The sequence below is a fragment of the Dipodomys ordii genome, unplaced genomic scaffold (assembly GCF_000151885.1).
Source record: "Dipodomys ordii isolate 6190 unplaced genomic scaffold, Dord_2.0 Scaffold12, whole genome shotgun sequence".
Taxonomy (NCBI): Eukaryota; Metazoa; Chordata; class Mammalia; order Rodentia; family Heteromyidae; genus Dipodomys; species Dipodomys ordii.
The window spans coordinates 13,143,453-13,156,432 of NW_012267228.1; the positions used below are offsets into that span (position 1 = coordinate 13,143,453).

The 12,980-nt window shown below is 42.6% G+C and overlaps 1 protein-coding gene across 6 annotated transcripts in view; it reads left to right on the plus strand.

Annotated features, from left to right (window-relative positions):
- The window catches only part of Foxp1 (forkhead box P1), a 340,880-nt gene that overhangs the window by 180,129 nt on the left and 147,771 nt on the right, over positions 1-12,980 (plus strand). For all 6 annotated transcript variants that reach the window (XM_013010482.1, XM_013010488.1, XM_013010485.1 and 3 more), the window contains exon 4: positions 5,573-5,737. In XM_013010482.1, the coding sequence (XP_012865936.1) occupies positions 5,573-5,737 (165 nt within the window). The remainder of the gene's footprint in view (positions 1-5,572; positions 5,738-12,980) is intronic.

Here is a 12,980-nt window from a genome sequence, read left to right on the forward strand (position 1 = left end):
CTCTAGACACTCAGAGCTGGCCAGAGTCCTTGGCACTCTGACCACTAGACGTCTCCCAACTCCTTGTGAAGAGACAGGCAGAGATGGCAACCAGGAGATCTACAGGCAAAAATGTCCCCTGACTGCCACTGTACCCACGATCAGGAAAGTGTGTGTGTGTGTGTGTGTGTGTGTGTGTGTGTGTGTGTGTGTAACCAGGAGCTGAGGGCCTGGTTTGATCCATTGCCTTTGCTCCATGATATCCTCAAACTGAGTCTTTACCATAAGCCAAGCCCGGTTCTCAAATATAGCACCAGTTCTCCGGTGCCAGGCAGGCACATCTGTTATAAAGGAAGTGTTGATTCAACCCAGCCCAGGAAGAGCCACCAAGAGTAAAAGGTCTCCAGAGATTGGAGTGGACCTTTTAAGTTATTTACATTAGCGGTTGGTCTGGAACCTGAGCCAGAGGTGATCCTTCCTGCTTACAAGAGAAATTCTTTCATTTATTCATTTCCTCACACATGCGCAGTCTCCCTCTGTTGTTTTTTTTTCTCCCTCCTTCTTGCTCTCTGGGCTTCTCTTCCTCTTCTCTTTGCTCTTTCTCTCCTCTCTATTCTCTCTAATATGTACAGAGTCCGATGTCCACATACTTACTATTCTCTATCCAAAGTATCCAGTTTTATCTTCCAGCAGTGTATCCTAAGACACTTCTGCAGTTGTGATTGAGACACTGCTAGGGAAGTAAGAGCAGGCCCAGGCCCTTCTCACTCCTTGGTTGTATTGGGGATAAGACTGTGTCTGAGGTTGAGACAATGGAGTCTGAAATGAAGAACTTTAATCTACTTTGATACATATAACACATTAAAACATTCAAGTAGCCAGGCATCAGTGGCTCACACCTGTAATTCTAGCTACTTAGGAGGCTGAGATCTGAGGATAGTGGTCCAAAGCCAGTCTGAGCAGGATAGCCTATGAGGCTCTTATCTCCACAAAACTAACAAGAATCTGAAAGTGGAGCTGTGGTTCAAGTGATAGAGGCTTGAGCACAAAAAGCTCAGGGACAGCGTTCACACCCTAAGTTCAAAGCCCAGGACCAGCACCAACAAAAGAAAAAGAAAAGAAGAGTAAAACAGGTAACAGTGGCTCACAGTTTTAATCCTAGTTACTCAGGAGACTGAGATCCAGAGGATCAGGGTTCTAAGCCAGCCTGCAAGGAAATGTCCAAGAGACTCCATCTCTAAAATAAACAGCAAAAATCTAGACTGGTGGTGTGGCTCAAATAGTAATGTGTTAGATGAGCAAACGAAGCCCTGAGTTCAAACCTCCATACTGGCAAGAGGTGGAGGGAAGACTGTCAAATAATTATGTTTGAGCAGCCCTATGAACCCAGAATTTTAAGGGGTACCATTAGTTGTTCGAGATACCCCACTCATAAGCCATGAACATAATAATAAGTATTTTTTTTTTTTACTTTCTATCAATGTAGATGGCAGAGATTTGTATGAGACACAAGAAGCTGCCATCTTATTGTCTTCTCCTTATTTCTGTGACAATTCAAAGGCTAGAGTGTACTGGGATGTGAGAAAAATGCCCTTTAGAGATTGGTTTTGAAGCCTGCTATGTATCCTAATCAGTTAAGTTTTAAATTTTTGCGGAGACTGAAGATGATTTTATAAGTTTATTTTTATTTACTTATTGGAGAGTGTTAACTTTGCCCTAACTTCGCTCACATGTTCCTGCAAGGGTAGAGACATTGATAGCATGATCGTTTGCCACCGTTCCATATCCAAGTGATTTCTGTTTTGAGTTATTTGAGGTTCTTTTCCCTGTTGGTAGGTGTTTGAGGGCTGAACTGCAGAAGCCATAATGCATATCCTGTGTGGTGGTCTGTTCAGTAGTTTGCCTAGACTTTGTCTTGTGTGTTCATTCATGTAAGTTCCTCTACCCGCTCCTGTGGGTTTCTACTGTTCATTCTTCTCTGCAGTGGGGCTTCATGGGAAAGATGGGAAAGAACTGGGCTTGATCAAGTGAGCATACAAGTAAACCCATTCTGTGAGGCGAATGAAAAAGACACATTCACAAGTTACATTTTTCTTAAACCAGCACAGCACATCTGAGATTCCAGACACTGTCTTTTGAAGTGTATAAGTGCCAGCTCAGGAAGGACAGGTTGAAAACAAACATTAGGTCTTGGTTCACTACTGTCTTCTACTGAGGTACAGTTATAAGTGCATGCTTGTGTAAAAATAATTGTGGGTGTGGATGTCATTCTTAATATCTTCCCTTTGACAGAAATAGGAGGTTGAATGTGTGGCTTCTCTGAGACCAGCTTATTTAACAACTCCCTGTTCCTGGTGAAGCCACGATTATTATGTGGAGTCATCCCCACTTGGTTCTTCTTTGCTTGCTCTGGTTTAGTATTAAATGAATGTAACCACGCTAGGTGCTAGTGGCTCACACCTGCAATCCTAACTCAACTGACTGAGAGCTGAGGATTGTGGTTCAAAGCCAGGCCAGGCCCACAAATCTGAGACACTCTTACTGCCAATTAACCAGTAAAAAGCTGGAAGTAGAGGTGTGGCCCAAGTGGTAAAACCCCAGCTTTGAGCAAAAGAGCCAAGTGAGAGGATTAGGCTCTGAGTTGAAGCCCCAGTACTAGCACGTGTGTGTGTGTGTGCGTGCGCGCGCGTGCGTGTGTAACCCTTGTCTTCTCTACCATGTTTCTCTCAGTACTATCTTTCTCCCTGTCAGCCACAGTCCCACTGTCTGCCTTGCAGATCCCAGCTGGAGCCTCTTTTGCTGATCAGTCACTTACCCCGAGCTCTGTGACAGCCCTCCTCACAATAGAGAAGAAACTGGAAGGCTCCTTGTGAACTAGTTAAGGGAGCATGCATAGTAGGAGAGGCGTTTGCTCCTGCGGGCACCTTGCATGGGGGACTATTTTTCTTAGATGATATAAATGAAATCTTCCCTCTGCCCACTTTTCCACCTACGCATGTACCGAGCGTCTCCAAGGAGACAAGGAAACCCGGAGTCCAGCGATGGTGAATCCTCCAGTGAGACAGCCGGCTGGAGTCTCAGGCAGCCCTCCCAGGCGCCTTGCCTTCCAGCCGCCCCTCTCAGACAGCCGCCCTTCCAGGCAGGCTTGGTCAAATGAGCCTCTCCCTTCCCAGAGGAGCTAGCCTGCTCTCTGCATCATAAGGGCTAGTTGGGGTGAGTCCAAGAGCAGGAGGCTTCCTTGGGACCGGAGGAGCAGATGCAGCCGGGCGGGAAGCTATCTTTGCTCTCCTTTCTGCTTCTTAGACACAGAGGTGCCTTTCAACCTTATGGAGATTTAGACCAGGTATAATTGTGTGCACCTGTAATCCCAGCTCCACAGGATGTGTTCATAGGAGGATTGCAGTCCGGGCTGCCCCCTGGAGAAAGTGCAGTACTCTAAATAATTAAAACAAATTTAAAAAAAGAGGACTGGAGGTTGAGCTCAGGTGATAGAGCACCTGCCTAGAAGTGTATGACCTGAGGATAATGCCCTGGTACCACTGAACGACAACAACAAAAAAGCAATCGTTTTCAGTCTACTTAGGGGCTTGTTTAGTGGGCTGTCCTCAGGAGGAGCAGTTCAGTCCGTGTAGCTAGGTGTCTGCTCCTAAGCACAAATCCCACGGTCACTGGACGCAGGTGAAGGTTGGTGAAGTTTCCCCTCTAAAAGTTGGGACTCTTCACTTAGGGTCTTCGACTTTGATCACAGAATGAGAATTTCTGGACAAGTCATCATGGCAAGAAAACTTGGCAGAGCTTTATTGAGTAGGGAAGGCAGCAGGCAAGCAGACAAACAGAGGAGCAGAAAGACCAGGGCACACTCTGGCAGAGTATGGTTGCTCTCAAAGGGAGACAGACACACAGACGTATGAGGGGTGTTACATGATAAAGGCGGGGGGGGGTCTGACTTAAAAATTATGCCAAGATGGGGGTCTTGCTCTTAACTGGTGTTGTTATGTCTTCTGGCTCTTATTTACCATCCTGATTGTTTATGTTTTGGGTCCACAATTTTTTTGGGGGGTGGTGGGGCATTTCTCTCAGGAAGGGATGCGTCCTGTCTCCAAATAGATGTTAATTATTGAAGTCCTCCTTGTGTTTCTTAGAAGCAAAAATGTTTCTGAGTACTTTGTTTCTGAGTTGCCTTCACCAGGCCTCATTTTCCCTAATTTGTCCTGCATCATTTTCTCCTAAAATAACTTTTGGTCCCTTAATCTTAAGGGAAATAGATGGATGAATATCTCCTGTATTTGTGTTAAGCTTTAGGTTTTTGTTGTTGTTGTTTTGTTTTTTAATTCCTGGCAGCTGTTTACCATGCTTCATTTTCCCTACTCTAGCCTGCCCTTACCATGACCACCCTACTCTTTTCTCCCTAGTTCTATTCACAGGGCCCTCCTGGCCACCTGACCTTTCTCTACCTCCACATGGCCATGGTCAGTACTTTGTGCTCATTTGAAACCTGTGGTATTGCACTCTTTTGATTCATTGACCACATCTGTGTGCCCTCCTTTGAGACACAAATGCCTGGTTTTTAGATAGAAACCATTAGGTGTCTAAGAAATCTCACGTTGTCTCAGTACTCTGTAGACACCAGCTAGTGCATAGTCTCAGCATCTCTTCCCAGTAGTATACCTTCTGGGTTCTCAGCTGAACTGAAGAGAAACCTAACTTTGCAGGTGAATTTTTCACACTGTATTGGCACAACTTAAGTTTTCTATTGCTGTTCAGGATGTCGCTTTTGAAAAGGGGTGCCCTGGCGTTATTCTTGTCTTTAATTGTTGGGCTGAGGACATCATCTGTATTGATAACACACCTTTATTTTTCTTCTTGAACTCCTGAAAAAGATTGGTCATCATATAGTTAGCACTTTGTAGAACTTCTTTCTCTTTTGCCATATCCCCAGGTCATATCCCCTCTCTAATATCTGTCTGTAAAGAAAAGCGTTCTATTTTGTCTGCTGGAAGGGGTTGATTAGACGTAAGCAGTTTTGTTTTCAGATTGGCTCAGCGTTGATTTTTATGTTTCCAAGTATGCCTCTCCTGCTGTGTTCTGCCTTGGCCATTGACTGCATTTACAGTGACTTGCCTCACTGCTTAGCTTTTCCTCTTCATGAGGACTCAGATGAGGTGAAACTATTACTTTCAACATGAACCTCCAAGTTGCCCCAAGAAGAAATTGAGAGAGAACAAAGGTACCCCCCTCTCCTAAGGGTCCATCATTTTCTCTGAATTTGGCCAGGTCACTCCTGCCTTCCAAACTCAAAATACCAACTCATTCCTACTTCTAAGTTTATGGCAAGTTCCTGCTAGAAACATAGTGTCTGCTTACCGTGGCCTACTGTGTGAAAGGATCTATGGGTCAAATTAACCATATCAAAGGAAATGTCAACAAATTTGGGTTTTACAACTTAGTCTGGTGGGAAGGTTTGTTTTCTGTTTCCTTTGCTTGGAAATGGGTCTGTCAGGGCTGGAGTTTGTACTTCCTGGATTTTTTTCCAGTGAGGGAGTCCCCCAGTCCTGTGTGGTAATGGCATTGTTTCCTTCCATCTTTCCTCCAGGCCTTGCAGGTGGCCAGGCAGCTCCTCCTTCAGCAGCAGCAGCAGCAGCAGCAGCAGCAACAACAACAACAGCAGCAGCAACAACAACAGCAGCAGCAGCAGCAGCAGCAGCAAGTTAGTGGATTAAAATCTCCCAAGAGGAATGACAAACAGCCAGCTCTTCAGGTACAATTTTCTCTTCTAGCAATGGCCATTAGACCCCTTGCAATAGCCAATTAGCCATTCCAAAGCTGGCTATGTGGAGAATTGCCAATTGTAGAACAAAATCTCCTGCAACCATGCATTTTGATTTCATCAGCAGAGCATGACATTTTGGGGGAAAATATCTATTTGACCAAAAGGCTTATTGTTGGGAATAAGATGATTGACTAATCATGAGTCATAACAGAAGGATGAAGAGTTGCAAGGACTGGATTGCTTAATACACAGTGTAGATTACCAAAGGAAAAAGTTCATAGGACTTTATGTTGTGCCTTCTCATGGTGAGACTAGGCATGGAGGCACACACAGGGACTTTAGTGCCATTGTGCTCAAGGGGAGACAGTTCTGACTCCCAGAGGACCATTGAGCAGTTTCAAGAGACGTTTTCTATTAACATATTAATTCTCTGCCATAATGAGATTTCATATGATCATTTTATATGTGTATACAGCATGTATCAGGCATATCCCTCCTTCCTTCCCTCCCTCCCTCCTTCCCCCTCCCTCCTTCCACCCTCCCTCCCTTCTTCCCTTCCATCCTTCCTTCCTCCCTTTCTTCCTTCCTTCCATCCTTCCATCCCTACTTTTCCCATCTTGTATTACTACAGAAATCTGGCTATGAAGGTATCTCCCACAAAAAATGTATTTGCTTTGGAATATATACCCAGGAGTAAGATAGCTGGATTATTTGGCAGTTTAGATTTGTATGGTGTGTGTGTGTGTACACGTGTGCATGTGTGTGTGTATGCACGTGCATGTGTGTGTGTGTGTGTGTACACACATGTGCAAGCACATACATCAGTGCTGTGATTTGCACTCTGGGTTTAGGCACTGCCCCTGAGCTTTTATGCTCAAGGCTAGCACACTGCCGCTTAAGCCACAACTCTACTTCAGGCTTTTTGATGGTTAATTCCACATAAGAATCTCATGGACTTTCCTCTTCAGGCTGGCTTCTAATCATGATCCCCAACCTTTACTAATATAAGCTACTGATGCCTGGCCGTTGTTTTAGATTTTAAAGGGTCTTCCATGTTACTGTCCCTAGTGGCTATACTAATTTATACTTCCACCATGGTGTACATGTTCTCTTTTCTACATTAAAAAAAATGTTCAGAGCCAAATTTAGGGGCCGAGAGGTTAGTAACTGTTCATGGGTACAGTAGGACCACAGATGCTGCTCAGTAGTATACAGGAAACTCCTCCAGCATGCAGCAGGATCTAGCAGCCCAAAATGTGAGCTGTGTTGAGCATTGACATCCATGTTCTAGTCATTACTATTAGTAATTACAATACTAGTATTCTAGTCATTCTAGTAATGCTAGTAAGACATAACCCTTCTTCAGTGGATGTTCATAGAATGTTACTGAATCATTTATTTAAAATGAGGAGCCATATTTATTTATGTAAAGATAATTAAAAATAGCTTTAGCAACTTCTTATTTCAGACTCATTAAGGCCAAGGGGTCAGTAGAGTTGAAAAAGCTAATTTGAAGGCTAGAGGTGTGGCTCAAGTGGTAGAGTGCCTGTTAATCATGAAGCCCTGAGTACAGACCTCAGTGCCCTCTAAACCCAATAAAACCTAATTTGGATTTTTGAATTTGAAAAGAAAATTGCAATAGGAATCTCAAGGAAACTTGATTCAGGGTTATATGCATATGTATGCTCACATTCAAGATAGGACACTTGCAGGTAATAGTTAAGAATACTTTCAGGGGCTGGGAATATGGATTAGTGGTAGGGTGCTTGCCTAGCATGCATAAAGCCCTGGGTTCGATTCCTCAGTACCACATACACAGAAAAAACCGGAAGTGGCACTGTGGCTCAAGTGGTAGAGTGCTAGCCTTCAGCAAAAGAAGCTCAGGGACAGTGCCCAGACCCTGAGTTCAAGTCCCAGGACTGGCAGAAAATAATTCAGCCAGGAGCCATGGCTCACACCTATAATTCTATCTACTCAGAAAGCTGAGAGCTAATGATCCCAGTCTGAAACCAGCCCAGGCACAAAATATTCCTCAAGACTTCTATCTCCAACCAACCACCAAAAAGCTGGAAGTAGAAGCATGGCTCAAGTGGTAGAGCTGCAGTGTCTCTTTCCCTGAACGTTTTGGAATAGAATCTAATACCAGATGAGTGGCACTTGGTACCAACTAAGTTGATCACGAGGTCAACCTAAATTCTAACTTCTGTTGGCTTCTCATGGGTTGGGATGAACTAATACTATTTTCCAGATCATTCTGCAAAGATCAAAGTGGGTTGGACAACCATTTCTAGTATTTATGAATCTCCTAGGGAGATACTCTCCCCATCCCTGTTACAGAGAAAGTTCAGCACTGTAGTGACATTTGATTAGAAGTTGGATGATAGGATATGTTGTTTACAGACACCTCCCAAAACTGTTGTTTGGTCAACCATCAGCAGGCCACCTTCCTGGTAAAGAGTGAGCACAGGGTACAGTTTTAATGAGGTAGAGTACCATGGAGGAGCCTGTGTCAGGTGCTGTAAGAAGTGCTTTGTTGTGCAGATGTCTTAAGAACAGCACTGGAGGATGAAATGTGACTGTAGTGACCTTTCAGCTGTGAGCTTATTTGTCAGGATTCAAATAAGTTGAGAGGATCAAACCGAACAGTTTCCGTAGTCAGACTGGGAATTGTGCTTCAGAGGTCAGCAGTGGAGGCCACATTGCAGATTCCATAACATAGCCAATTGTTGGTACATATTAAAGTACTAGGGCATCTCCTGCAGACAGAGACGCAATTAAAATTCTAATTTATTAATGTATACAGGGAACCAGCCCAGCCTGTCACTCAGAGATTCAAATGACTGTCCATTCTTTTTGCTTCCCTCTTGGAACTCTCACAGCCTTAAAAAAAATGTAAGGAGTCCTGTTGAATTTATCAGACCTCAAGTGCGTTGGAAAATATGACAATGTATTATTAGGGAGAAGAATCTTACACATAGTAGAGCTTTGGTTAGAAATTTTTAAAAAAAATACACACATATACAATCTGTCTGATCATATTGCTTTCAGTATTGAATATCATTTGTGATTTTTTTTTGTACTAGACTTATTTTTCCTCATACTTGCTTTTTAAAAACATATGGCATTTTTAGGTAACTTCTTTTCCAAGATGAGCGAAGTTCTTTTAGAGCTAAATATACAAAGTAAAGTTTCAGGGGATTTCCTTTGGAGGACTCGGCTTCTTCTTGCCTGATAGAGGATTTCAGCCACCCTGCAGAAGGGTGTGAGGCAAGAGAGCTTCGTGCTTCCTGGCAAGGGCAGAGCACAAGCCAACCTCCCGCTTCCTGCTGAGCGTTTGAGTCTGTATAAGAAGTGGAGGGAGAAGCGGGCACATCTGAATGTTAGTTTTTGCTGAAGGAGAAATCTTAAGGCTGTTCCTGGCCCTTAAATGGTAAGCTGAGAATTTAGACCGGAGTTTAGAGTTGGCTGGGGAAAGAAGAAGGTTGATTGGTATGAGAGGGTAAGGGAGAGAGAAAGGGAGAGAAGAAGAGAGAGAAGAGGATGTGGAGGGGAAGGCAGGAAAGAAAGGAGAGAGAGTGCCGATTGCTCAATGTAGGATCATGCAAATTCAGTAAGCTTTATTGGTTTGGCTGGCCTTCCACAAGCAGAATGGGGAAATAACTAACCTAGGCCACATGGTATATTGTTATAAAAATGTGTGTATAGACTTGGAGACTGACTGAAGGAATAACCTTCACATTTCAATCTATCTTGCCATGCTGTCCTCCTGGGGCATCTCAGTCAAGTGGCTTGGAAATGAAAAGGAAATCCTACAACAAAGCTGAATGGTGTTCCTCTCTGATCTTCTACCCTTTATAACTACACTCAGAGATCTATTTTAGCAAATTTCAGATCTTCTGCATAGAGGAAGGCTTGACAGGGAAGAACAATTTGATCTGCTGATAGCAAGAAGAAGGAGAAAGGAGAGAAAGAGGAAAAAGAAGAAGGATGAGAAGGGGGAAAATAAGAAAATTAAATCTCCAAATATACCATGGCCCATATTTTAAGCATATTTCACACTTTCCCACTTCTGGTTTAGTAGCTTTCCTCAGTTTCTCAGGCTGATGATACAAACAAAAGAAATAAGTAGTTACTTGACACAGATCACAGACTGCAGTCAAATATCACCAGCGTGGACTAATTTTTAGAGAGAAGAGGGTAGATAAGGGGAAAAACGACACGCTTTGCAGATACAGTCACTGAACCAAATGTGAGCTGGTTGCAGTCTTGGGTGACATTGTGGTTTATTAACGAATAAAGCATTAAATTAAGTATAGATACTGCTTTCCCAAGTGCTTGAAAAAACATTTAGTAACCGAATATGTCTTTTTACTTAGTCTATTAATGTACTCTGCAAAGTTTTTTTTAATTAGTGATGCAAATACAAATGGAAAATTAGTCCCTTCCAAAATTTTGGATCAGAAAGAGGCAAAGCAGTGAGATCCAGTGTAATTGGGTGAACACTTTTGTGCTGTGACTAGGTGCTAAGCATTGGGCTGGTATTGGCAGGACATTGGCTGTTGAGGATATAAACCTTGCTTCAGGATGCTTAGGAGTTATAAAAGACTTAACAAGATTTTGCTCAAAAAAATTATAGATGGATAAAAATAGTAGGCTCTCTTTTATAAATATTTATATACTTCTGAAGATTGCTTAAACAAGTAAAATAAATGCTTAACAGTGCAGGTGTGCTCATAACCCCGAAAATGTGCAACTTTACTGGTGAAAGATTAATTTGTGAGTAGAGGAGCAATTTTATTGATCAAAATTTGGAACTTTGACCGCCGTTTCTGGGTAGTAATTCATTTTGGGTTCTTTAAGCATTTTAGTTGCTGGCACGAGTAGATAAACTGGAAAGAAATCAAATGACACATTTTCTCCTAAGAAAGTAAAAGTACATGTGTATTCTGGCAGTTTGAAAGCTAGGAAAGAAAGTAAACCTTGTATGTCACATTCAGTGGAAAGCTGACCACAAGTTTCAGGCCGTCTATAAAGAATGTGAACCTGAAGCCAGTCATCTGATTGTTTTCCCTCCTGCTTATCCTTTTCCTTCCAAAGTTATGTCATAAGCAAGACCCTGGCTCAGGAGTCCATTGCTTTGGCAAGGGTAATGAAAGCCACTGGTGGACCAGTCTCTGCTCCGCTTGGAAACTGAGGATTATAAGGAAGACTTCTGCCTCAGATAGGGGAGGTTAGAATGCAAGAGCCAACAAGTGTTTTATTTTGTTGTTGTTGTTTTTGTTTTTTGTCTTTTTAGTGGCATTCTTATTTGCAGTTATAGAAAACATTCCTTAGGAAGCCTTATTTGCATTGCATTAATGCCACATATAATTCCAGTCCCTTGTAGTCTTTTCCCCATTACTCACTAAAGAATATATTGCTCTGAGGAAACCTTTCAATGAAACTACAATTTTATATTGGAGATGGTGAAATAGAAATGGGTTTGAAATACTTATCGCTAAAAAAATAGATCACTATGCACTGAATTAGCAAGCTAGGTAAGGTAGAAGGGCAGGCTTTTCCCTTAATGCTTCCAGTTCATTTACAGCTGGGAGCCCTGGCGTTTGAAAATGGATATAAAGTGTTTGGATCCGTTTTAGGAGGCCAATGTTGCCTCATATTTTTGGATACCTTAAAGACCTAAAAATAAGTCTTGATAAAGAGCAATAAAATAGCCAGTTGCCGGTGGCTCATGCTTGTAATCCTATCTATTTAGGAGACTGACATTTGAGGGTGAAGCCAGCAAGAAAGTCCATGAAACTTTTATCTCAAATTAACCACCACAAAGCCAGAAGTGGAGGTGTAGCGCAAATCATAGAGCACCAACCTTTGACAAAAATGCTAAGACATAGTAGCTAAGACATAGGCCTTAAGTTCAAGCCCTAGTATTGGCAAAATAAAGAGAATGAAAAAAGAACAATAAAACAGAAACAATGGCTTTTAAGAAAGGTTATTAAGTCTTTCAGATTATACACACTACTATTAAAAATTTGATAAAGACCCCAATCTCTCCCCCCCGCCCTACCATGCTAGAAAAACACTCACGCATACAGAAACGTTGCATTTAGTTTTAAAGGTTTCATGAACCTTTACATTAACAGTCCTAGTTTGGGATTTTCTTTTTCTCAAAAAGAATATATTTTTTTTTCTTTACTTGATGTGAGTTGTGATATGTTAGCTTAGCTTTAATCTATCACCTTCAGCTGTTTCTAGGATGACTTGTGTTCTGAGTTCCCCGGACAGCTCCACTCTGTGTCTGGGTGTTTTCATTTTATTGATACTCCATACTCGCAGAGGTATCCTCACTTGGACATTTCATTACATGGACCCCTTGCTTGCATGTATTGAAGTGTAAAAATACAGTGTGACACTACTAGTTTATACGTAACCCTGACTGCAGCACCGCATGCAAAGTGTGGTAGATGACGAATGTTCAGTTGGTGCTTAATGCGGTAGCCATTCTGACAGCATCTCTATGAGGTAGGCATTGTCTTTGAATCAGATTATTACTAAGGAGAAGGAAACCCAGCAGTGGGCCAGAGAGTTGCCACAGGGTCCACCGCCTGTCACAGCAACCTGATGAGAAGCCAGGCTTTGCACACCACTGACTGTCCACATCCACCAGCAAGATACTGATTGCCTGTCCTTCCGCATGCATTCACCCAGAACCTACAGAAGAGCACACTTTCCAGAAATAAGCAAAATATTATGCTTTTGTATTGTAAACCAAAAAAAGGCTAGACCCACAAAAACTACTTCCACTGTAAATATGTGGAATTAGAGGAGGGGCTTTGATCTGTGTCATTATCCTAATGCATGCGTGTGCGTGTGCGTGTGCGTGTGCGTGTGTGTGTGTGTGTGTGTGTGTGTGTGTGTTTTCCGAGAGCAACAAGCCACAGCAAAGGGCAGTTATACCTCCCCTCAAAGTCTGAGGTGCTTTTAGAAGCCTGTATTGAAACATGGCGGAGTGTGTTATAATCATTGTTGGGGCATAGAGGTGGAGAGGGACAGGGGAAAAAAACATACTTGACTGGTCAAAAATGTGTAAATTGCTGACAAAATGACACATGTAATTAAGAGTGTTCCTACCATTTTACCTTGTGGTTTACACCTCCAGTGTTGAAAAAGAGAGTGACTCCCACCTCGCTAATTACCATTATCACCGAAATGCTGGGGTTGGCGTCATTAGTTC